Source organism: Malus sylvestris, chromosome 3, assembly GCF_916048215.2.
Source record: "Malus sylvestris chromosome 3, drMalSylv7.2, whole genome shotgun sequence".
NCBI classification, from domain to species: domain Eukaryota; kingdom Viridiplantae; phylum Streptophyta; class Magnoliopsida; order Rosales; family Rosaceae; genus Malus; species Malus sylvestris.
In genome coordinates, this window is record NC_062262.1 from 36,623,967 (window position 1) to 36,649,111 (window position 25,145).

A 25,145-nucleotide genomic window follows, 5' to 3' on the forward strand; every position below is an offset into this window, starting at 1 on the left:
AATCATATAAACAAAAAAAAAAAAGGACAAGGGTATGGAATAGGAGGGCTAGACAATCTAAGTCCGTTGAGAAGGGCGAGAGCGACGTCCACGTGTGTAAGAATGGAAACTTGGAAAAGGACTTTGAGCATCCATCTCCATCACATGATATGATACGATATGACTGTGATATGATAAGGTACTCTTCCCTTCGTTTCGCGCTCAGACATAAACACAAACATTTGGCCTGCAAAATACAAGTGACAGGGAGGGAAGGGAGGAGAGTGTGCTTCTGATGAAGTACGTGTTGGTTACAGGCGGGGTGGTCAGTGGGCTGGGCAAAGGCGTCACCGCCAGCAGCATCGGCGTCGTCCTCAAAGCCTGTGGCCTCCGCGTCACCTCCATCAAAATCGGTTCCTTCTCTTTATTCCTTCATTCCTTCTGCTTTTATTACTTAATCATCGCTTCTCTTCGATTTGATTTGATTTACTCTACTGCTGCTGCTGCTTCTGCAGATCCATACTTGAACACAGATGCTGGCACTATGTCTCCCTTTGAGCACGGTGAGGTTTTTGTTCTTGACGACGGCGGAGAGGTAATCATTGACCTTGCTAATTTCTTCAATACCTATCCAATTCAAATCCGTGTTAGTCTTATCTCTAATCTTCATGCTGCTGAGTTTTTTTAAACTCTAATGGTAACTGTAGGTTGATTTGGACCTGGGCAACTATGAACGCTTCCTAGATGTAACTCTTACTAGGGATAACAACATTACCACTGGCAAGATATATCAGGTGCTCCTAATAACAAAGGGTGTTTGTCTCTCATTTTATGAGTTTTATTTAATTTAATTACAAATTAGCTTTCCATTTTTTTAATTTTTTCGTCCTCTCTTCCCTGTAGTCTGTCCTTGAGAAGGAGCGGAGAGGTGATTACCTTGGCAAAACTGTTCAGGTGATGCTACAAAATCACCGTGTTCATAGATCCTACCTTTTCTTTTTTGCTTCACTTGCATTGAATGCTGATGACTGCCTTTCTTCCGCGATTTGAGTCAATTTAGGTGGTTCCACACATAACTGATGCCATTAAGATATGGATAGAATCCGTTTCAGTCATTCCTGTGGATGGAAAAGAGGGCCCTGCAGATGTTTGTGTGATAGAGTTGGGAGGGACTGTGGGTAAGCAATGATCAATACATGGATGCATTACATGCTTCATTATTCTTTTCTCTGTGTTTATGTACAAAGATAATTGTACTTCTTTCTTCTTAGGGGACATTGAATCAATGCCATTCATTGAGGCTCTACGCCAATTGTCCTTTTCAGTTGGTAAGGTTGTGGTTTATTCTGTTCTTTTGAGGAATTTTTTGATTCCACTGATGAGATAATTTCTTCACCCATATGTTGGCTTCCAATTGTTTATTATGTTTCTATGCTGTGTGATCTATATATATATCTTCCAATGACTGCTCTAGGAATACGCGGTATGAGCGGTTTAGGATATGGTTAGATTTCTGGTCTGATATGTCAGTTATGAGCAGCTTTACAACAATAAAGTTGATATAATCCAGTTTTATTCCAATGTTATTGAGACTTTATGCGGTGCTTTTTTATTTTTGTTGTCCGGGGTATAGATGCAATGGAATAATGCTTATCCAGAAGTAACTAACTATCTCCCTTTGGAGTTGATATGCAATTTGATTTGAACTTTCATTGATGTTAAATGATAATTGCTGGTGTTGATTTAATTCTTTCGTCAGGGCAAGAGAACTTCTGTCTTATTCATGTGAGCCTGATACCAGTATTGGGTGTTGTTGGAGAGCAAGTAAGATTCCTCTACTTAATTATTGAGTGTTACTTTTCTTCATTAGTTCCTTATTCAAGCTTGTAAGTTTAGAATCAAAGTTGATTATATTTTAAGAAGAGTTTGGTTAATCTTTTATGTTTCTTACTTTCTTTGCTTGTTTGTAATCCATGCAGAAAACAAAGCCTACACAACATAGTGTGCGGGAACTAAGAGCATTAGGCTTGACTCCTCATCTATTAGCATGTCGCTCTGCGGAGGTACCTCTGTTTACCTATCCATTAACCTTATAAGCTTTTCTTTAGTTCCCATTTAAGATTTGCTTGGACACCTACAATGGTGCAGTGAGATCACCCGACTCCCTTGTGTTTTACTCTACCATTATTTCGCTACGGTTAAATTTTGTGCAGTTGTAATGTATTTATTTATTTTTGTGACTTCATTGCAGCCTTTGCTGGAAAATACTAAGCAGAAACTTTCACAATTTTGTCATGTTGCAGTAAGTTGTTGCTGAATAATTCTATTTGGCCTTTTCTAAATTTGTTTAATCAAACTTCATTTTCTTGATTACATATTGTAAATTTTATTTATGCTTTCTTACAGGCTGGTAATATTCTTAATATCCATGATGTACCAAACATATGGCACATTCCTCTCTTACTTAGGGTGGGTTCAATAACAATTATCTGTCTCCTTGGTGGTTTAATACTTTATTTATTTATTTTTTATCTAAACTATTGTTCTAAATTGTTGTTTAGAATCAAAATGCTCATCATTCAATTCTTCAACAACTAAATCTACTAAGGTATGTTTTCACCCATTACTTCACATGTAAGGCCATCTCCAATGGAGAAGGCTAAAGGTCCACAACAACAACAACAACAACAAAGCCTTTTCCCACTAAGTGGGGGGAGAAGGCTAAAGGTCCAAAAGTAAAAAAATGACCTGATTTGCACAAAAACTCATCTCCAACCAATGGCTAGGCTATAATTTTATGGAGCGCACCAAGCTATTATTTGGCCAAAGGCTGGCCAAATGTAGCCCCCTTTTAGCCCTTTTTTAGAGCTCAGCTCCTTAGTTGCAATAACTGATTTAAATTCAACGACTAAATTTGAAAACATTTAATGGTAGTTTAACTAAATTAACCAATAAATTTAAAGTATAGACTTAAAACTAATAAATATTGAGGGGGCTATGTTTAGCCCCTTCGGTTGGAGATGATATATGAGTATGGCCTGACAATGTTCATTTAAAAATAATTTTTTGGGGGGCTATAATTCTGGACGGGGCCATGTTTAGCTCTTGCAATTGGAGATGGCCTAAGGCTTGAACTTTTGTGCTCGATTGTTGATCAGCATCAGCTTATGTAACTTCTTCTTGTGTAATGATGCCAAGGCAATCTCCTTCTAGAATACTGTTCGACTTGGAATTCTTTTAGCTGATATATGTGCTCTCTAGGAATGCTACATAAATATAGGAAGACGAACCGCATGAAGTTTGGCTATGTTAAGTTACCAGTGTTTAATGTTCTGTTTCAGCATTGCCATGCCTCCTGATTTAAGAGATTGGACCAAGATGGCAGAGACTTACGATAACCTCACCAATTCTGTTAGTATTATTAGATAATTGTGCGATGCTCGATTTTTGAACATTACATCTTTTGGTTTTTTCATTCACCAGATGAGAATTTTATATTTGCAGGTGAGGATTGCCATGGTGGGGAAGTATGTGGGCCTTACAGATTCGTACTTGTCCGTAGTAAAGGTGGGATGATAGCTTCTATTCTATTATTAAGCTGGGTGGTAGGACGGTGTATCTTTACTTAGTCTGAGGAATTCATTAGTGATTTTTCATATAAGAAAATTCAGTTATTACATTTTGTAGTGCAAATATGAGTCTATGGCTCCTTGTGCAATGCATGCTTGTTAAATTATATATGTTAATAAGTCACTGCCTATACGTTTATTTTACCATAAATGCTTGCTGAAGAATATGGAAATCTGGACCCGGAAATATAAAAATTTTGCTAAATTTGTCTCGTAGGCCCTTCTGCATGCTTGTGTTGCTTGTTCTTTAAAGCCATCAATTGATTGGATTGCTGCTTCTGACCTTGAAGATGATAGTGCCAAACTGGTATTGAACCATTACCCTCCTCTTTTTGCAGAACTTCGTTTAATGTCTATTATTTTGTCTTTTCTTAAGATTTGTTTTTCGTACAGATACCAGAAGCACATGCTGCTGCATGGGAGACCCTAAAGGTCTGCTTTAAGCTAAATTATCGTCTCCTAGCCTGTACAGCTTATGTTTTAATCTATTCTTTATTTGCAGAATGCAGCATGTGTCTTGGTCCCTGGTGGATTTGGAGATCGTGGTGTGAGAGGTATGATATTAGCTGCAAATTATGCCAGAGAGAACAATGTTCCTTATCTTGGGATTTGTTTGGGCATGCAGATTTCAGTGATTGAATTTGCGAGATCTGTAAGCAACATTTCCGTAACTGACATGTTTTATTCTTAATTTAGATCATATATCATCCCTACTTTAATTACTTGATTTAGGTTTTGGATTTAGAAAGGGCAGACAGCACAGAGTTTGATGCACAGACACCGAATCCTGTTGTAATTTTTATGCCTGAGGTGCAATTTATGGTGATGTTTACCTCTGGAATTTAAAAATAAGTATGGCTTCAACCTCGCCCCGTGACAGTTGATTTTTTTTATATCCATGTATAGGGATCAAGAACTCACATGGGAAGCACAATGAGACTGGGATCCAGAAGAACACTTTTCCAAGCTCCTGACTGCATTACTTCAAAGCTGTATGTGAAATATCTATTACTGTGTTCGGTTTTAGAAATCATAAAATAGCCGGTCTGTTACTGCAAACTGAAATTATAACTTCAGGTAGCTTTGCTGCATTTATACCGTAAAACCAATGCATGTGCCATGTGTTCCAACTTCCAATGCTGGCGGTCTGAAAAGGACACACGGCACAAACTTGAACTTTCTTGGTCAATGTACTATTTTGCGGGCAGCCTTTGATGACCTCTCCTCTGTGTTGTGTCTGTGGTTGCAATGTTAGCATCCATATTTTACGTGCCTGATGTGTTATTGCTCTCAATTGCTAGGTACTATAACTCAGAGTATGTGGATGAACGCCACCGGCACAGATATGAGGTTTGTTGTAAATTTATTTAGGTGAAAGCATGATGGATCAGAAGCATGTTTTCCGTAGTGTATATGATATGGTCTTATTTCATCATGATGTAGGTGAACCCAGATGTTATTGGAGTTCTTGAAGAAGCTGGCCTGAAATTTGTAGGGAAGGATGACAGTGGGAGACGAATGGAGGTGGGTTTTGTTGCAAAAAGTCCTTTCTATCATTTACTGCAAAAGGATTTGACTTTGAAGATTTATATTTTACATGTTTGTGTTTGTTCTGGTATTTTTCTCTTGTGCAGATTTTAGAGCTTCCATGTCATACATTCTATGTAGGAGTGCAGTTTCATCCAGAATTTAAATCACGGCCTGGGAGGCCCTCTCCTCTATTTTTAGGTACTTGGACACACAAGTGAAACATAGATGTCGCACTCGCATTTACCATTATTACTTGGAAACATGTATACACTAGGACAACCATCATGGAATTACCATGTAGCGCAGATCTTACTCAGAGTTGAGAGATTTTGGGACATGTTTGTGGCAGAATAGACTTGTCTATTTACAGTTGTCATTTTTATTTCGTCAACCTTTGATCTCTGTACTCGAGTTGACACATGTGACATTGCAACTGTAGGTCTTATCTTGGCAGCAACGGGACAGTTGGAAACATATCTTGATGAGAATCAAAATACACGTTCTCCAGATCATTAGTTCAAGGTGGGTTTGTACTTTGAATGCGAGAGGTCCCATAGAAGAAGAATTGGACTTGCGTTTGAGCTGTTTGTGCATTGTTCCCCCTGGCTCTTTCTGAATGTGGGTGAGAAAGGGGGATGGGAATGGGTTGGATCATCTCTCTTGACTCACGATATTCTGTGCTCCTTATGCATAAGTGGGGTTGCATAAATAGGTGCATCTTAAGTGATTGCATTTGAGAAGAGACAGATATGTTTCTGTTCATCGATACAAAATGGGACACAGTATTTCTCTTAGCTCGAGTTTGTGTAGCGAAATTGTTTAACAAGGGACATCGCCGCTACATGAGAAAACTAGACCAGACTAGACTAGAGTAGACTAGTACAGTCTGGAATCTGGGTACGATGACTGCAGCATGTGGTCGGGACAACTCACAAGGTGTGATATTGTTGTAATAATGCCAATGCCAATGCCAGCCAGGGGCTGTTTGTCTACCAACTCTGTCTCTACTCTCTTGTTATATTGCTGGGTACGTTTATCAAATGCTTAGTGTGACGATGAAGAGAATCATGATCATTGATTATCAAATGAGCTTTCAAATTCCTAATCTTAAGATTTCTAGCCTCACTCATCAAAAAACAAAACTTAATAACAAAATAATTAACCAACTCTATATGAAGATGTTATTCTTTATTATGAATTTATAAATGGAGAACGTAGGAAACGCTCAAATGCATCAATATAATGGGAAGCCTAAACCTAAGCCTTCGGTATCAGCAAAAATATGACGCAATGCAATGCCTCTTCTTTTACAAAATAAATACAATGTAATTCGGTAGAGTAGAGTAGTGGAGCAGAATTGAATCCAAAAACAAAACCGAAAAAAATGCCGCAATGCGATGGCAGTCCTGCGTTAATATTTTGGTTGTTTGTTTTGTCCCTGGATCTGGAATTGTGGAAAAGTGGAATTGTGGAATTGTGGAAGGGCAATGTGAATGACATTTGTGATTAACTTAACATGTGAGGTTCTGAGTGTAGTGTAGGTATGAAATCTGTCTTTGGAGCTTCATTTGCTGGTAAAACTTAGCTATGAACTCATCTGCCTTTATATCAACCGATTCCTCCAACTCCTCCTCTTCCTCCTCGTACAAATTATTATTATTAGAAGCTGATGCTGGAGAAAGAGAAACCTTTTTTTCCTCATCATCCTGAATAATATCACGGCCATCATCATCCTCATCGCATTTGATAAGAACGCTCTGCCTTGCAGTACTATCATCATCCTCATCATCATCATAGTAGCAGTTGCGGCGATCCTCTGATTGATCTTCATGGTTATTGATGATCATGTCGACTTGATCATCATCAAAATAATCAAGTACTAATGGTGGGTTTAAGCAAGGGATGTTGATGAAGCGCATGGAGGAGGAGCGGGAGCAGCTGGTTTTCGTTTTGAGGGTGGGGAAAATGGGGGTCTTGTCGAACGATAGCTGCCTCTCAAAGTAATACTGCTGCTGCTGTTGCTGCTGCATAAGCATGTGGGCGAGGCTACTCTTGAGCAACTTGGGGACGACGCGCAGTTCCATCATGAGGTGTCGCCTGAAAACATCGCCTTTTCTTGCCCAAAGCAATGCCAGACGCAGCAGCTTCCACGCTCTATGTGTTGGTCTTGGTCGACCGACATCATCATCATTACCATTTGATGATTTCTTCTTCGACATCTTCATCATTGTCATCGTCGTCATCAGCTCACTGTTGAGTACTTGATTAACGGGTGGAAGCAGAGAGTATAGTTCTACTTACGTACGTAGATTGAAACTGTGGCCTGGTAGTGGTACACCAGAAAGAAAGAAAGAAAAGACAAATTGTTCACAAAAAATTGGCTAATAAATTCCAGTTTGATGAGAGAGCTGAAAAATTTGTATGATGTGGTCAGTGTTGTTGTGCTGGAATATATACAATACATCATTATTAATCTATATATAAATAATGTATATATTAAAGGAATCTTTGTATTGTACGCGGTGGTTTTTAATGATTGGTCTAAGGAGATTAGTGTGGAAGGTAGGAACCCGATTGTTGGGACACGGTTGTTACACGCTGGAGGAAGCAAGCTCGAAACTCCCCTTCCACTTCATTCATTGGTTCCCAATTTTCAAATACAATATTACTTCGTTTTCTTTCATGATGGCGTTGTATTACAAACTTGATAATTTGAATTGTTTATTCTTTTTATTCCAACACGATTATTTTTAGATAAATATGAGATGTTTAGCCATTTATATGTGTCTAACAAATAACGAATATGATAATAACAAATAACGAATATGATAATAAGTAATATTCTTACAATTAACCGTCAATTTGTTACATTCATATGAATGACTAATTAAATGGTCTCCAAATTAAATTAAATTAAATTTTCTAGAGATAATCTTTAGATGACGACAAAAAGAATAAACAATTTAGATTTTGACATCTATAAGGTGAAATGATATAACATCGTCATGTAAAAAGAAAGTAAGGATGATTGATTTTTGAAATGTAAGAAGTCAAACTTTGTCTAATACACCCCCTCATTCCTTTCCCCACCTTTTTTTCCCTTAGTATACTATTATTATGTTATTCTTAATTTTTACGCCACCAAACAAGGGATACTAGTCCTATCTAAGTTAGTCTCATTTAAAAAGTGTAACAAACAGAACCTGAAAGTGACAATGACTAAGGAGGATTTACATCAAAAACTTGAATAACCAAGTATTATTTATTAGATTAAATTATTAATCTAACAAATGCATCTTTATGTTATTTCTTATTACATTATTCAAAAGGCCATAAGTTGAATCTCTATACCATATACATAAACTTGTAAGAAATTATGCAACCGAATTGGCCCTTAGGGTGCGTTTGGTACGTGGGACGGGACGGGACGGAACGGGACGAGGCGTTCCGTCCCGCGTTTGGTGCGCCAAAAATGGGTGGAACGGGTTGTTCCACGGGACAGATTTTGGGTGTTTTTGCGTTCCACCTCCCCCCCTGGAACGGGTTTGTTCCACGTCTGTGGAACACAATGTTTTACCATTTTAAGACAAATATACCCCATGTCTTTTTCAAAAATTACACCTTCGTTCCGTCCCGTCCCGTCTGCGTACCAAACGCACCCTTAATGCGCTATAACTTGCAAGTCAACAATATTAATTAACTAATGCTTATGATAGGCAAGAAACTACTACTTTTCAACAAAACTAATAAGTTGGATATGAGGGACTACATATATATATCATTTTTTTCTAGCTGTTGGCATATACAACTCACATATAAATGATGGTTTTCGACGAAATATACATGTAATTGATGATAGAAAGCTACTCCCGGTGTAGTAATTTGAATAGGTCATTGCTAATTATTTGAGCAACATATATGTTATATATATAATAATAAAGTTAAAAACTATCACAATCAACGCAGTTTTTTATTAGTTGGATTTTGCTGGAACTTTCCTGACATGACCACCGTTTCCTTGTTTGTTTCCTTCCTTCGGTGCATATGCACCGAAACTATATATGTTATTCCCCCAGGAATCAACACTACGAAATAAAATAGGAGTTTTAACGAAAAGTCTACGGTACTATTCATTTTAATGAAAAATCATATTTTTACACTAAAAAGTCAAACCTGATACTATTTATTTTGTCCTTATCATTAAAACTCAAAGTTTTCAAGCCATTTTCATTAGTTTTCCTATATAAAATCCCTTGTTAACCGAATTTCTTGTTACAAATAACTCAAGTACACGAGTGCAAAATAAATTTTGTATTAAGGAATCAAGACTTGATCTAAGACTTGGTTTGTAATTTGACTTCATCAAATAATCTTTAATTTAATCAAATAAAATCAATAACAATTCATCATTAATTTGGCATTTTAAATCAATTACTTTGATTTAAATTCAAATTAATTAAAGAATAATAAAGATAATTCCTTAATTACTTTCCGCCAACTGTCGAGCGTGTCACCCTTGATAACTCGTCTTGTTTTGATGAGTCACATGTCATATGTACGATTGGTGAGACACATGAGGCATGCCTCGTAAGCCTTGGTGTAACAACTCGTCTCAAATTTTACGATTTTAATAATTTTGAAAGAGTGAATTGAGGAAAATGCCCCTAGTGGCGAGATCGTTGACTTTCATTGACCATCTTTTGGTGATGTGTACGAGCTACTATTTTACCAGTATTCTCGAAGTACTCAACGGTACGAACGAGTGGGCACAAGCGGATTTGAATTTGGACCTACGATGGAGATTTTATGGACTTACGAAGTTGAACGGCATTTTAGTAACTTCAGTATACTAGATATTTTCTTATTATTTTATTATTTTTGTTTTGGTGGGACCCACACTCAAACCCCCCTCTCATCTCTTGCCACGTGGCATCATTCTCCACCACTTGGACTCTCTATCTCCCTCATCTCTTCTCCTTCTCGTCTTTCTTTTTCCGTTAGCCCTTACATAGTCTTAGATGAATGTCGAGACCAAGCCCAACAACCACCACCTCGCCACTCTTCCTCCAGCAAACCATCCAGACCACCATCACTTCCCCTAAAGTGCTCAAGACACTAGGTTGATGGTTCAAAATGCACAGTGGTCGCTACCACAATTCTTGATTTTTCCTGGCGATTCCTCAATTTTTTCAATGAAGATCGACTAGGAGGAAAAGTTCCCCAGATTCCGGTGGATATTCGGCGGCTTCAAGTCATTTTTCGACCAACTCCGACCACGGCCAGTCCTCGAATTGGTGCAATTACTATCGAAGACTCCAGTTTTCTTAGCTCGAAAGGATGTGACATTGCAAGTACTTGCAAGCACATGTATGCATATTATTATCAATTCCTTAATTATATTTATGGTTGTGAATAGTAGTATGGTCACGCGAATTATAGATTTACCACTGTATGAATTTATCTATATTATCTACTCATCGTGTGCTACACTGGTGTTAGTACTCACCTGAGCCAGGGCCAGTCTTTCATGTGTATGTTCACATCGCATCGTACGTTCATTTTGGATCTATTGTAGGTGCCTATCCTAGATTGCTATTGGCAATTAGGACTTGTATGTGATGCGTATAGCGCCAGTCTTCACGTGATTGTAGTACTAGAGCGTAAATCATTATTACACCTAGTCCTATTCATGTTAGAATATCTCTGCATGAACTCGTGTGTCAGCATATGTCGATGAGCACTTGATATGATATGTTGTTTATGTGGGATTATGTGATGACCAGATGTTAGATGTTTATATATGATTTATTATGACGTATTGGATTCTTAGGATTGTGTAGGCTACGGTAAGTATTTTCATACTACATGTAATATGTATATTTTGGAACTGTACTTGTTTTACGGCGAGAGGTTATCATGTTTCCGAAACAGTTTTTACAAAACTTTATTTTTAGGTCCACTCACCCTTGTTTTTGGCCCCTCTAGGTTTTAGTGGCAGAACTTCTATGTCGACAAGGATTCTTGGCAAATCTTGGTATTGAAGGTTATTTTCGATGATATAATTCTTATTCTACCCTACTGTACTTTACTTATGCTCTAATATCATGTGCGGAATGGGTTCATTCCCCCTCACTAGTGTACTCTTACATTTAGGCACTTTTAGGTTTAAATTTATTCACATTTTCACCTCATGGTGTTGGCCATCACACTCGATTCGGAGTCCAGGTGGACATTCTAGGTCGGGGTATGTCACTTGGCACATCGAAATTTTAATGTGTTGATGAATATTTATTTCACTGAAATTTACATGTCTACAAATGCTCCCGCTTCAAGGCATAGCGTGTACATGTGCTTGTTACGTGTAGAATGTGTGTTTTGAAGTCCTTCTACGTAAATGTCTATTTAAGGGCTATTGATGCTTGATCTTGAACGAAACGGGACCACGAGGAGTTTCTTGTGGTGAGTGTTCATCAACTTTGTTAGGGATGAATCAACACGTGTTTGTTGTGCTTATTGGTTCTCCATGAGCTTGATGAAGAGCACGAGTGTTTGGTATTTGCCTAGTGTCTCTTGACTTTATGTCTTGAAACATAGCTTAAGAACTTGTGGTTTAATGCCTCTCTCAAAGTTAACTAGCAAGTGATTTCGTGCTTACTTAGGGCACTACCATTAATGCGAAATGAATGGAGAGCCGTAGGAGGGTCAATTGAGATGGAGTTATGATTTGATTTAAAGCCTCCCTTCTTCTTATGGACTTATGATTTGAAGCCTTCCCTTTTCTTTTGGCTGAGATGCACACCTCCTTTACACCTTTGGCACCAAAAGGCTTTAGTAGACTTAGCTCTTCCCTCGGGAATGTGATGATTTATAGAGTGTGCTACCTCTTTTGGATATATGTTAAATGGTGTAGCTGTTTGATTTGATAGATCTACTTCACTTGGTGTTACGGGATCATGGCGGTAATTAGGTAATGCGATTAGACCAAGGGTATCGTACTCCTTGTTCCCATCTATGATTTGAGATTTTTGTTCTCAAATGATCTCCGTGTAACACGAGGTTTAACCTTGTGGTTCCCGATAAGCTCGGACCAGGGCTTGAAGTCTACTAATTGCTTTGCATTAATGATGCTTTATTGTAATATTTTTATACCTAATTTGTAAGGATTCTTTTGGGACAAAGTTCTTCATAATATGTATTTGTAATGCTTTTTTTCTTTTTTCTTTTCAATTAATCAAATATCGTACTCTTCTTCTTGAAAAAAAAAAAAACACTTCTCATATATCTACTAATTAATAAAACACTTATTGTAAACCAAAATCCTATGAAATTACCAGTTTAACCCTCTAATTAAAACAGAACATGAATAAGAAATATGGGGCATAAATGTAATTTCATACAACCAAATTTTGCTTTTTTTTTTTTCCAAAACCTCACCTACATGTAATCCTAACATCTCTAATTAAAAAAAAAAAACTTCACACTCCTACATTCTCTATCACTCTCTTCCTTTCTCCTTATTTCAAAAACAAAAATAAAATTTTTTCTCACACTTTGTGTGTGTCCATATGCTAGTAATTAATTAAAAATTTGAAAATTAAACAAAACATAAAAAAAAAAAAAAAAACCAACAACCCAAGCCCCACTACAATTTACCCTAATTTCCCCGCCATGCAAGTCGGTCGCAATTGCTCACCACCGTCTAAGTTTATTTTCTCTCTTTTTATCTAAATCTTCCTTCTCATTCGTATCCAATTTCTCTTTGCCTCGTTTCAAATGTTGGCATTTATCGTCGCCGCATCGTTTCTGATCTCAACCTTTGTCGTTGTCATCGTGTTGTTTCAGATTTCAACTATATCGATCAATTAGAAATCCTCCTTGCATCCCAGATTCCAAGCTTGACAGAACATTGCTTTTGACGTGCTGAATCAATAAAGATTTAGTGCCAGTTTAAAGAAGAAGAGGGTGGGGGAGAGAGAGAAAGGAAGCTTCGTCGGCCATAAGAGTGATGGCGGCGATAAGGCGGTGTGGTGTGGTGGTCAGGAATTTAATGTCATTGTTGGTTTTTGTTAATGTATTACAAGGTGAGGACGTAGACGAGGTGTTTCATGGATAGCTCCGTCTCCTAAAATTATAATTTTATATATATATATATATATAATACAATACTTGTAAAACAAATTAATCAACTTCAACAATCAAACAAGTCGCCAAACTACCAGGGAGTCAGGGACCAATTAAAATTAGAATACTAAAAAACTTGGTGGAGTGGAAAATTTTGAAACAAATTGTGGTATGAGATTGGAGTAAAATTGAAATATAGGATTGGGATTGAGAATTTAAAGTGAGGGATTGGATGAATTACAGAGAATCGTGCACTGGGTATTGGGTGGGGGAGGAGGAGGAGACCTCCTGTGATTGGATTGCTTGTTGTAGATATAGGGGTGTGATATCCACACACCCCTTTTTACTTCTCCCACACCTTTTCGATTTTCGACCGTCGGATCAGATGAATTGAAGAAGATCAACGGACAAAAATTAACAAGAGATGTGTAAGAAGTAAAAAAAGGTGTGTGGATAACACACCCCTAGATATATACGGACCAAATGTTCCTATATTAAAAAAAAAACAAAAAAAAAAAAACTTGGCCAAAACGACATCGTTTTGGGCCAAGTCATTAAAAACATTAGGGTAAAAGACTGTTTACTACCCTCATGTTTCGTGGTTTTCAACATTTAGTACATCAAGTTTTTTTCGTCTCAGAGTCATACCTAAAGTGTAAATTTTGGGACAGTCTCATACATCCGTTAGTCAAACTGTTAAGTTTTTCGTTAACTATGACGTGGCGCACTGACTGGGCGCCACGTGTCATCGACGTTTTTTTTTTTTCTTTTCTTCTTTCTTCTTCTTCTTCTTCTTCTTCCTCCGACTGCAACTTTTTTTTTTTTTTTTTTTCTTCCTCCTTCTCCTTCTTCCTTCCTTCCTCCTTCCTCCTTCCTTCCCTTTCTTCCCTTTCTTCCCCTTCTTCTTCCTTCTCATTCTCCTTCTTCTTCCCGAATCTGGGGAAGCTTTTTTTTTTTTTTGTTTTTTGTTTCTTCTTCTTCTTCCTTCGAATCTACCCAGATTCAGTTTTTTCATTCTTTTTTCTTCTTTCTTCTTCTTCTTCCTCTGAATCTGCCCAGATTCAGTTTTTTTTTTCTTCCTCCTTCTTCCTTCCCCTTCTTCTCCTTCTTCCTTCCCCTTCTTTGTTCTTCTTCTTCTTCCTCCGAATTTGGGGGAAGATGAAAGTTTTTTTTTTTTTTTTTTTTTTTTTTGAGGAAGAAGAAGAAGAAGGAGGAAGAAGGGGAAGGAAGAAGGAGAAGGAGGAAGAAAAAATTGCAGTAGGAGGAAGAAGAAGAAGAAGAAGAAGAAGGAAGAAGGAGGAAGAAGAAGAAAAAAAGAAAAAAAAAAAAACAAACTTCCCCAGATTTCGGAGGAAGAAGAAGAAGAAGAAGAAGGAGAAGGAAAAAGAAGGAAGAAGGGGAAGGAAGAAGGAGGAAGAAGAAGAAAGAAGAAAAAAAAAACAAACTGCTCCAGATTTCGGAGGAAGAAGAAGGAGAATGAGAAGGAAGAAGGGGAAGAAAGGGAAGGAAGGAGGAAGGAAGAAGGAGAAGGAAGAAGCAAAAAAAAAAAGGAAAAAAAAAGAAAAAAAAGAAAGTTGCAGTCGGAGGAAGAAGAAGAAGGAGAAGGAAGAAGAAAAGAAAAGAAAAGAAAAAAAGAAAAAAACGTGGATGACACGTGGCGCCCAGTCAGTGCGCCACGTCACAGTTAACGAAAAACTTAACAGTTTGACTAACGAATGTATGAGACTGTCCCAAAATTTACACTTTAGGTATGACTCTGAGACGAAAAAAACTTGATGTACTAAATGTTGAAAACCACGAAACATGAGGGTAGTAAACAGTATTTTACCCAAAACATTAAAAGGCTTGGCCAAAACGGTATCGTTTAGGGCCAAGACTTCATAAAAAAATAAAAAAAACAATCGTTCTTCTTCTTCGGGCAATCGTCTTCTTTGTGAAGACACCGCTGCAACCCAGAAACAAAACCAGGTTTCCAGAAAACTTCAAATTTCAAGCAAGATTTGGGTTGCTGAAGGGTACTAGGAATGCCCAGTCAAACGCCTCAGGCGCACTCTGACGAAGTCTAGGTGAGTTTCTGCCCACTCCCAGAAAACAGAGGCAAAATTGTTGCCGTCCCGCCTCCAAGGCCGCTTAGGCATGCCCCGAGGCGAGTTTTTTATAACACTGGTTTTTGTAAACGGCATTACTCACCCATTGAGTTGGACCATCAAACTGGAGCGTTAGAAGGATCATCATGTACCTATGAAACCCAAAGGAAAATCTTAGCAACCCCAAAGTTTGTATGCAAGCGTGAATAAGTATGCATGTATGAATCTATTCATAATGAAGAAGACTACCTTAAGAAATATTTGCATCTGCAGCTTCATATGGCCATACAACTAAAAGCACCACTTACGATAACAAACTCCAGCTGCACCACAAAAGGAATATGATCTTTCTCTCAACTTGTATTTGTAGTTGTTACTGTAACATCTGCAGACAGCATACATAAGCACTGATTCGATAATTTTAAAGAAAAAAAGCTCTTATTCAATAATGCACCAAATCCTATCCAAAAACCAAAGAGGTGCCATATCCCTAGATTAACAGAGCATCTTTCTTTGTTCCAAAACAAACTGCAATTTGGCTTTGGTAAAGTAGAAAGATTACCAGATACCTCGGGCATAATCTCAACTCTGTTTCATTATTCGAGCATTTTACTGTCCTTTTAGTTATATCTCTCAACATGGGAAATACAATAAGACAGTAAAAACAAAAGTTAGTGATAGCTATTACATAGTGATAGCTATTTACTGTCCTTTCTCACCATAATCTCGACTCTATTCCATTATTCAAGCATTCTACCGTCCCTTTAGTTTTACCATATGTGAATGTCTTCGCATACATACATACATACATACATACCAATGTTTTAAAGAACTCGCCTCGGGGCGCGCCTAGGGCGCCCTTGAGGGTGGGCAATGAGGCAAACGCCTCAGTTTTGCTGGAGTAGGTGAAATGCTTCGCCGGAGATGCCGAGGCAGCGGAGGCGCGCCTCAAGGCATCCAGGCGCCTTGTCAGACTTTTTTTTTTTTTTTTGAAAACCATCCAAACCTAAAACATACATACATACATATATATCAATGTTTAAAGAACTCGCCTCGGGGCGCGCCTAGGGCGCCCTTGAGGCTGGACGGTGAGGCAAACGCCTCAGTTTTGCTGGAGTAGGCGAAATGCTTCGTCGGAGACGCCGAGGCGGCGGAGGCGCGCCTCAAGGCATCCAGGCGCCTTGTCAGACTTTGTTTTTTTTTTTTTTTTTGAAAACCATCCAAACCCAAAACGACGCCGTTTGGGTAAGGATTTTCAGTCTTCATACCATACCTTCGAATTTGAACGCCTTTGTCTACCTCTGCCTTCTGCCTTCTCCCGCGCGCCAGAAGCCCAGAAGCCCAGAAGCCCAGAACACCTGTTTGGTCGCCACGCCGCCGCTTGGAGCAACATCGTCGCCACACCGCCATCACCTCAGTGCCGTCACACCAGCCCCAGCGCCGTCAGCAAGATCCCAAGGGTTAGGGTTTTTGAAATTCTGAAATTAGGGATTTAGTTTTCTGGGGAAGGTTTTGCTATAATAGAGGGGTTAATAGTTAGACAGAAAAGTTATTAATCTGCCTCTATGTGCTGCCTCTGCGCGCTGCCTTGTTTAGGCTATAAATTTATTAATCTGCCTCTGCATTTTCTGGGGAAGGTTTTCTGGGGAAGGTTAGGCTATAAATTTAGTGGAAGGTGCTAGTAGGTTGGAAATTGTTAGGCCTAAGTAGTCGGGACTACAGGGGTATATAAATTAATTAATAAATTGTTGGAAATTGTTGGTATATAAATTAATTAATAAATTGTTGGTTCATTAACTGTATGCATGCATCGAATGTTCATTGTTTTCTTTGTTTGAATTACCTTTTGAATGATGAATTTGGATGATATTACCTTTGAATGATGAATTTAGATGATATTATCTTTTGAATGACTATGAATTTGAATGAAAAATTGAGAATAGATGTTTATTTTACATAGTATTATTTTTATACAATTATATGTATAATATATAAAACATGTATATGTATATAAAATTAAATCCCGTGAGGCTTCGCCTCACGCCTAGGCCGGGCTTCGTCTCGGACACCTCGCCCACGCCTCACGCTTTTAATACATTGATATATACACACACACTGAATTCTGAAAGCAATGAGAGAAATATACCTTTGGGGCGTTGATGCCAGAAGGTTGAATGAGGGATCTAAGATGTTTGAGAGCAGGAATGTTTGAGCAATTTGTGTGAAAAAGTTGAAGAGCTTCGAGCATGATGGAGTGAGTCGGCCTGGGCTAAAATAAAGAGGATGAACTCTAGAAAGTAGAAAATGTTGTTGTTCAACCAATCTCAAAAGTAAAGAAACCATACTATTAACATATAAATAAGTTTTATATATCAATGTTTACATGTAAGTTGTTTGAGAAGGTATATTAGCAACATATACAATGATCAAAAGATTAACAGCAATAAACTGCTCATTATTCGAAATATACATGAAAGTAGTCATTCACATGATCCAAATGGTAATTAATATAGATGACAAAACAGAAGGAAACAAATATTATAGCGGCATAAGTTGAATAATTGCAGCAAGCAAACAAATAGAAGACTTAAGAACTGGAAATGAAAACAGGTAACATTGAGTTTTAATAACTGAAAAGGGACCTTGTTTAAGTAGCTCCACAACAGCATTTATACTTGGACGATGAGCTGCAAAAACAGAAAAGAAAACACAAATTAAACTAAAAAAATATAGAATTTAACACTAATCCAAGGATTAAATATCAAATATAAAGTCATTAGGATTGGGGCCTATGCATTGAGGAATATCTACTACATTATGAGTTCCTAATGATAAAGCCCAATCAGGGGGTTTTTCGGTGAGCCACGAACGGCTAACTTTGCACGACACTGCCATCCCCACTAACACCAAACCCAGATAATATCAAACCTTAGATGTTCACCAAACAGAGTTTAGAGTATCAGTCCAATTTATGGGAAATAATCAAGTTCAGACGGAATAATTAAAAGGATTCCTAAGACATATCAGCCGGGATTTGGATTTAATTAACACCTAAACGGATTTCTGAGACAAATCAGTTAGGAATTAGTTTTAATCTAGTCATTTATGTCCAGACAATCTTCCCAGCACACAGGAAGGCCAGCCCTACATTGGCTGAGTGCATCAGTTTGCACATGATGACCTTCTAAATTCAAAGAATTCCTTCTGCATATATATGGTTGGTGAGATTAATTTTAATAATCTTTTCATCTAATACTATGTAGCTAATTGGTCGTGCAACCTGATTACTCGTACGCATATAAAAAATTAACACTGAAAATAAATAAAAAACACAAAAAATTTTGAAATTTTCGTACGTCAAATTTCTAGGAGGGTAGGAGGAAAAAACCACGAAAAACAATCTGTGCGTGCTCAGATCAAATCAGCCAGAACTTGATCTAATTGCAGCGACGTGAGTGAAATCCGACTTCCAGTTGCTGCACCTCCTAGCTTCCTTTTGCTGCAACTCAAATTTGGTAGAACAAAAGTCTCAATCCTTAACAGATCGGAAAAACCCAGTAATCACACATATTTAACAGATCAAACTCAAAAATTAAAGAACGAAAAGAAAAGGTGAGGAATTTACTCGAACCCACAAAATTAAAATTAGGAGAAATTAGGTTCTCATCCTTACTTTTGCTATTCCATTGATTAAAACCTTATTCCTTTTCAATTTTTGATCAAGGTCCTTGGTATTAATAACATTATTAATTATTTCAATAATAAAATATTTTTTATTTCTAAATATATTCATTTAATGTTAAAAATGTTACAATTAGTATATTTATATTTATAGTTAAATTTTTTATCATATATTTTTATTTTTATTTTTAGTTTGTACCCATTTTTAATTTGTACCAATTTTCTTTTTAGTTTTAATTTGTACCCATATATTAATTTCTTTTTATGCCCATATTTTTTAAAGTTTTATTTGTATTTGTACCCATTTTTATTTTTTCTAAATGTACCCATGCTAATTATATGTACCAATTCATGTAATTTTTTTCAAATTTTTAATCTTAAAATGTACTCATTCTTAAATATACCAATTTGTTATATGTAAAATGTACCACTTTTTTATATATAAAATCTATTCAATTTTTTTCTAATCCATTTTTAAACTTATATGGGTACATTCTTTTTTCTTTGATTTGAGAATGTATCCATGTTAAGTTTAATCGAAGAAATTTACTAATATTATTAAGCCTAATATTTTTTTTTTTTTTTTTTGTGATTTTGAAGAATGTACTCATGTTTTGATACAATAATTTTTTGGTTAATTTTGATGAACGTACCCATGTTTACACACACACACACACACAATAGTATATTTATATTTTAATATTTTTAATCCCACAAATTATGTTTTTTTATTTAAAATCTCATTAATATAAACAAATATAAATTTCAATTTTTAATTTAAAAAATATAGTAACGTACATAGAAATAAATTATCACATTAATTTCAGGGACTTAGATAAAAAATTGAAAATCAACAAGGTTTTAGTCAAAGAATATTCATAGTTAGGGACCGCATCCAAAGTCTCCCTTAAAATTAATTACAGCATAATCAGGCTAAAGATTCAAAATTCACAATGTAAAAACCCAAATTAAACATAAAATTCAAAATTCACGACGCAACAACCCGAATTAAACACAAAATCAAGGTCCTTTCAGAAACATAAGCTTAAGAAGGCAAAAATCTGAAACCTTTCGAAAGTGCAGAAATAGAGAGAAAAAAAATTGGGGGAAAAGTTGGGAAATTTACCAGAGGGGCTTAGGTGGAGGCGCCGAGAGGAGACCTAGATTCAGAATATAGGGAGAGAAATAGAGAACTTGATTAGAAGAGAAATGGTGAAGCCCTAAATCGAGCTGCTTGGTGCAGGAGAAGAGTGAGGCGAGGAGGAGACGGGGAGAGCAGGAGTCAAACAAAATAAGGAAAAGCTGATAAGAGCAGTTCCAGCGTGGAGCCCTCCCATACAATTCACTATTCAATCCATCAAGTGAACATTAACTGCCATTAATGAACAATAACTGTTTTTTGCATCTGGGAGCCCTTCCCCTGGTAATAGGCAATAAAATATTAGTATTTTATTTATTTATAAAATAATACAAAATAATTTTATTTGTAATTTCGAATAAGATTTTTAATCATTTTCGTTGCGCCATGTGTCATAATCCGAAAAGTTATAAAATAATACAAAATAATTTTATTTGTAATTTCGGATAAGATTTTTAATCGTTCTCGTTGCGCCACGTGTCATAATCCGAAAAAGACAATTATTGGTGATGGATTTCCGATAAGATTTTTAATCGTTCTCGTTGCGCCACGTGTCATTATCCGAAAATACAATTATTGGTGGTGGATTTCCGATAAGATTATTAACCAATCACATCGCGCCACGTGTCATAATCTGTTTACAATCTTTGAGGATAGATTTCCATCAGATTTTTAACGAATGACGGCATGCCACGTGGCATTATCTACAACCTAATCCTTTTTAAATCTTCCATATAATCCACCATCCATCCTCACAAATCTCACACCAATTTTCTCAAGATCTTTATCATTATTCATAGTTTCTGCTTCCTTATTCACCTAAATCTCTATCATTATTCATAGTTTTTGCTTCTTTCTTACAATGTCTTCTTCTTTCTCAAGGATGATGTGGGAAATCGATCAGCAAGAGGAAGAATTGTTTAACCAATCAGAAGGAATGTTCAAACGTCAGACGGCCCAAAATGAGAGGGAAGAGGATGAGGAGCGTAGACGGAGAGACGATGAATCAAGAATGGCAAGAGCCTCACATTCCCGTCGAGTCATCCAAGCTGTGGCTCAAATCTGCATGCCCAACCGTGCTGTAAACATTGATAGAGACAGGCAACGACGAGGTGAGTATCTCTTGGACGATTATTTTGTCCGTAACAGTGCATTCCCTGATACGTACTTTAGACGTAATTTTAGAATGGAACGTCATTTGTTCAACAAAATCATAGGCACTGTTTGCAACCATGATTCTTACTTTGTGCAAAAGTCGGATGCTTTTGGTGCTATGGGTCTCCTACTTGAGCAAAAAATTATTGCTGCCTTGCGGATGCTTGCATATGGAGCATCTGCAGACCAAGTGGACGAGATAGCGAGGATGGAAAAATCAACCATTCTTGAGTCCCTGATGAGGTTTTGCTCGGCAATCGAATCTATCTACACCGCAGAGTACCTCCGGACACCTACTAATTTGGACTTGGAAAGGCTTCTGAAGAAGGGCGAGATGCGAGGTTTTCCAAGGATGATTGGAAGCATTGACTGTATGCACTGGACTTGGAAAAACTGTCAAAGTGCATGGAAAACTGTCAAAGTGCATGGCAAGGCGCTTATGGGGACAGAAAATGATCAAAAAGTATCATTTTGGAGGCGGTGGCATCTTTTGATACATAGATTTGGCACGCCATTTTTGGGATTTCAGAGCTCAAAATGACCTCAACATCCTCACCCAATCCCAATGTTCAATGATGTCTTACAAGGAAAGGTACCAAAAGTCACGTATTGGGTCAACAGACGTATATACGACGGGACATACTACCTATCAGACGACATTTACCCAAGGTGGGCATCGTTTGTCAAAACAGTGCCATGTCCACGAAGTGCAAAGGAAAAACACTTTGCGAGTTGTCAAGAAGGGTGCAGGAAGGATGTGGAGCGTTGTTTTGGTATCTTCCAAGCTCGATGGGCGATTGTCAAGGGTGCTGCCATAATGTTTGATGTAGAGTCGCTTCGATCCATCATGATGACGTGCATCATTCTTCTCAACATGATTGTGGAAGATAAGTACGATTATGATGCCGTTGACGAATATGAGCCAGACACGATGAACAATTCAAGAACACATATATATTGTGCTCATGACGCCATCGAATAACCCGTGCAACATGAGCCATTAGAAAGGGATGGATGTTACAATGAATTGGTTATTCAACGATATACTGCACTTCAAAGGCCATATGTGCACAATGCCCGGCTAAATGACGTGATAGAGCACCAATGAGCATTGAAACAAGCTGAAGATAATTAAGTTCATTTAGTGTGTTGGGTTTTATTTGGTGTGTTTATTTAATTTTAGTTGGTGTGTTTTTTTTAGTTCATTTTTTTTATTATTTGGTATGTTTATGTAATTTTATTTGGTGTTTTTTTGTCATTTGAATAAATATTCTCTTAGTATAAATAACTTACCAAATTAAATAAATTTACTCTCACTTTAAATAAAGTACTAAATTCAATAAATTAGAAACAACATAAAGTATCTATTCAATAAATAATAAATTACAACCCAAAGTGATTGGAAAATTATGGGCTCCGATTACAAAAACTACTCTATTCATCATCACTTAACCAATTTGTGGTGTTAGGATGATATTCTCTTGTCGTGCTAGGACCATATTCTCTTGCTCTCGCTTATCTTGCATGCCTCCTTCGCACCACGTCCGCTTTCTCCGACTTCCAAAAATATTTAGAATTTGGAGACTTCCCTTCTAAAAGCGTGTTCATAATTTCACGATCTCGTTGAGCCATTCTTTCTTCTCTAACCTGTTCCCATTCTTGCCTAAGTAGCTCTCTTTCTCTCTGATTAGCTTGAAATTCTCTCTCAATAGCTGTAGTTTTTGCCTCCTCTCTAGCCTTATCAGCCTCAAATTTCGCAATTTCTCGCGCCAAAGTCAATTCACCTTGGCGAGCAAGTTCTTCCATGTATTTTGCATAATCATTTTGGAAGCACTCCCTTTTCTCTTTGAAGCATTCTTACCTTCAGGCCTAATTGGATAAGGGGTCGAACCTGACGCTTGTTCAGGGAGGGGCGTTTCGGGCACTTCTTCTGCATCATCTTCATGAACATGCGAGTCATGATCGGGTGTAGAGTGTAGAGGGGTGCTGTTCATGAAAACTTCTGGACCGACATGCACAACTCTGAATTTAGGACAATCTTTGACAATATTCCAACATTCCCACCGGTTGAATGATTTAATTTTGCTTTTGGTTTTGGCACTATACCAAGCTTGTGCTTGAAGTTGCTACAAATAAATAGGTAACAAATAAATAAATAATTATAATGAAAGTAGGTAACAAATAAATAAATAATAATACAAACAAATAAATAATACAACCAAATAATTATAATGAAAGTAGGTAACAAATAAATAATTATAATGAAAGTAGGTAACAAATAAATAATACAAACAAATAATTATAATGTAAATTTGGGTATAGTACAAACAAATTAATAATATATTGTTACCTGATCCGTGTAATTTTCCCCACTTCGAAGATTAGCACTAGCTTGTGCCAATGCGTCTCTCCACATACTAAACGATTGGCTAAGTAATTTCCAACGACTGGACATCGATTCTTTGGTTCTTTTCCCACCCATTTTCTCAAGATAATTGGTATTAATAAGACTCCACATTTCTTGCAACTGCATCTCATTACCCATAAGCGAACTATGAGAAACTTCAACCCAGCTAGTACACAACGCAACATCTTCAAGAAGCAACCAATTCGTACCTGCATCAATAGTCATTTTGTTGAAAAAAAATTGGATTGAAACTTTGAGAGAAAGATAGGAATTTGATTGAAAGTAGTTGAGAAAATATGAAATTGTGGTGTAAGGTAGATGATAATGAGAAGGTATTTATAGAAAAGTAAAAACAAATTTTTTTAAAAATTTTCAGATTTTTTACAATTTTTTTAATTTTTTTATTGAACTAATTAATCTCTGCCGTTGGATTTAAAAAAAATTGAATTCCAACACTCTAGATTGTGCCATGTGTCACAACGGTAACTTTTTAAAATTTTAAAACTATTTTTTCTTTTATTTAGTTATTTATAAAGCAGAATAATATCAACCGTCGATCTCAGATCCAACGGTTGATATTAAATATGTTTATTTTTATTTTTATTACCGTTGCAAATCGGACGGCCCATTTTAAAGAGCCGTTGAGATCGAACGGATCGTGGGAAGCCACGTGGCTTCCCAACGGTAACTGAGACAGACTACATCGCGGGCCCCTGGGGTCTGAAATCTGTCGGCTGACGCGCCCCCACGCGCGGGTGAGGCGCACGCGTCTGACAAAAAAAAATAAAAAAAAGGGATTAACGCCAGGCTGGCGTCAGCCCTGCGTCAGGTCCACCTCGGGCTCGCGGGCTGGCGATTCCTCACAGGCCTCTTGCTCGCCCCTGCCCAGTCCCTCGGGCTCCCCACGCTGGAGGGCTTCAGCCGGGCTATCATGCCCTGTTTGGTCCACTGTCCCCCGAGCAGCAACCCAAAGTGGAGTTGCTCTAATGGAGAGAGAGAATCGAAAACACCAAAAGAAATCGAAACCGGAGAGGATAAACGTGGCCTCGGAGGGCAAGAAAGTCATTTTACTATAGAAAAGATGGCAAAAAAGTGGGTTAACAAACGAATTGAGGGGCATTTTAGTCCGCACACTGCCCTAGAATAGTGCCACCTGAGTTTGGGTTTTAGTATATATAAAATTTGATGGAGCCGGAGGCATGCAGTGCACCGTCAATTAATATTAGGATCACGATCGTCGGCCATGGATGCATGCATCTTCTTTTTGTGCATCATTAGATATAGATTAGGTACTGCATAGTGCATAACTTCGATTTCTACCTAGCTACAATACATACAGATTTGATTGTGGAGATTGAATTTTGCTCGCATCAAGTACTAATGTTAATTGCTCTATATTCAAAATGTCTCTTAGCAGA

The 25,145-nt window shown here is 37.4% G+C and overlaps 2 protein-coding genes and 1 long non-coding RNA gene across 6 annotated transcripts; 1 reads left to right on the forward strand and 2 right to left on the reverse strand.

The window, feature by feature from the left end:
* Positions 1 to 86: 86 nt before the first annotated feature.
* On the forward strand, positions 87 to 6,130 carry LOC126615838 (uncharacterized). 2 transcript variants are annotated; one of them, XM_050283748.1, is made up of 22 exons: positions 90 to 392; positions 495 to 574; positions 687 to 773; positions 883 to 933; positions 1,040 to 1,157; positions 1,251 to 1,307; positions 1,739 to 1,803; positions 1,959 to 2,042; positions 2,231 to 2,281; positions 2,386 to 2,448; positions 2,541 to 2,587; positions 3,321 to 3,390; positions 3,484 to 3,546; positions 3,826 to 3,915; positions 4,002 to 4,040; positions 4,111 to 4,260; positions 4,341 to 4,418; positions 4,515 to 4,600; positions 4,910 to 4,958; positions 5,052 to 5,132; positions 5,243 to 5,336; positions 5,578 to 6,130. In XM_050283748.1, the coding sequence occupies exons 1-22, from the start codon at positions 275 to 277 to the stop codon at positions 5,652 to 5,654; spliced, it is 1,698 nt and encodes a 565-aa protein (XP_050139705.1). In that variant the 5' UTR covers positions 90 to 274; the 3' UTR covers positions 5,655 to 6,130. The 2 variants fall into 2 exon arrangements, with proteins under 2 accessions (XP_050139706.1, XP_050139705.1); XM_050283749.1 differs by lacking the exon at positions 4,341 to 4,418 and having other exon boundaries at positions 87 to 392.
* A 177-nt stretch (positions 6,131 to 6,307) lies between these two features.
* Positions 6,308 to 7,600, reverse strand: LOC126615839 (uncharacterized). The gene has a single exon (XM_050283750.1). The coding sequence runs from the start codon at positions 7,379 to 7,381 to the stop codon at positions 6,650 to 6,652; it is 732 nt and encodes a 243-aa protein (XP_050139707.1). The 5' UTR covers positions 7,382 to 7,600; the 3' UTR covers positions 6,308 to 6,649.
* A 7,343-nt stretch (positions 7,601 to 14,943) lies between these two features.
* On the reverse strand, positions 14,944 to 20,330 carry LOC126614298 (uncharacterized). Of its 3 annotated transcripts, none has more exons than XR_007620335.1 (6): positions 20,154 to 20,330; positions 18,703 to 18,845; positions 17,989 to 18,033; positions 17,493 to 17,610; positions 15,596 to 15,731; positions 14,944 to 15,498 (listed from the first exon to the last, which is right to left on the reverse strand). It is a non-coding gene; the product is annotated as an uncharacterized LOC126614298 (long non-coding RNA). The 3 variants fall into 3 exon arrangements; XR_007620337.1 differs by having other exon boundaries at positions 18,703 to 18,851; XR_007620336.1 differs by lacking the exons at positions 17,493 to 17,610; positions 17,989 to 18,033; positions 18,703 to 18,845; positions 20,154 to 20,330 and adding an exon at positions 15,909 to 16,038.
* Between the last annotated feature and the right edge of the window lie 4,815 nt (positions 20,331 to 25,145).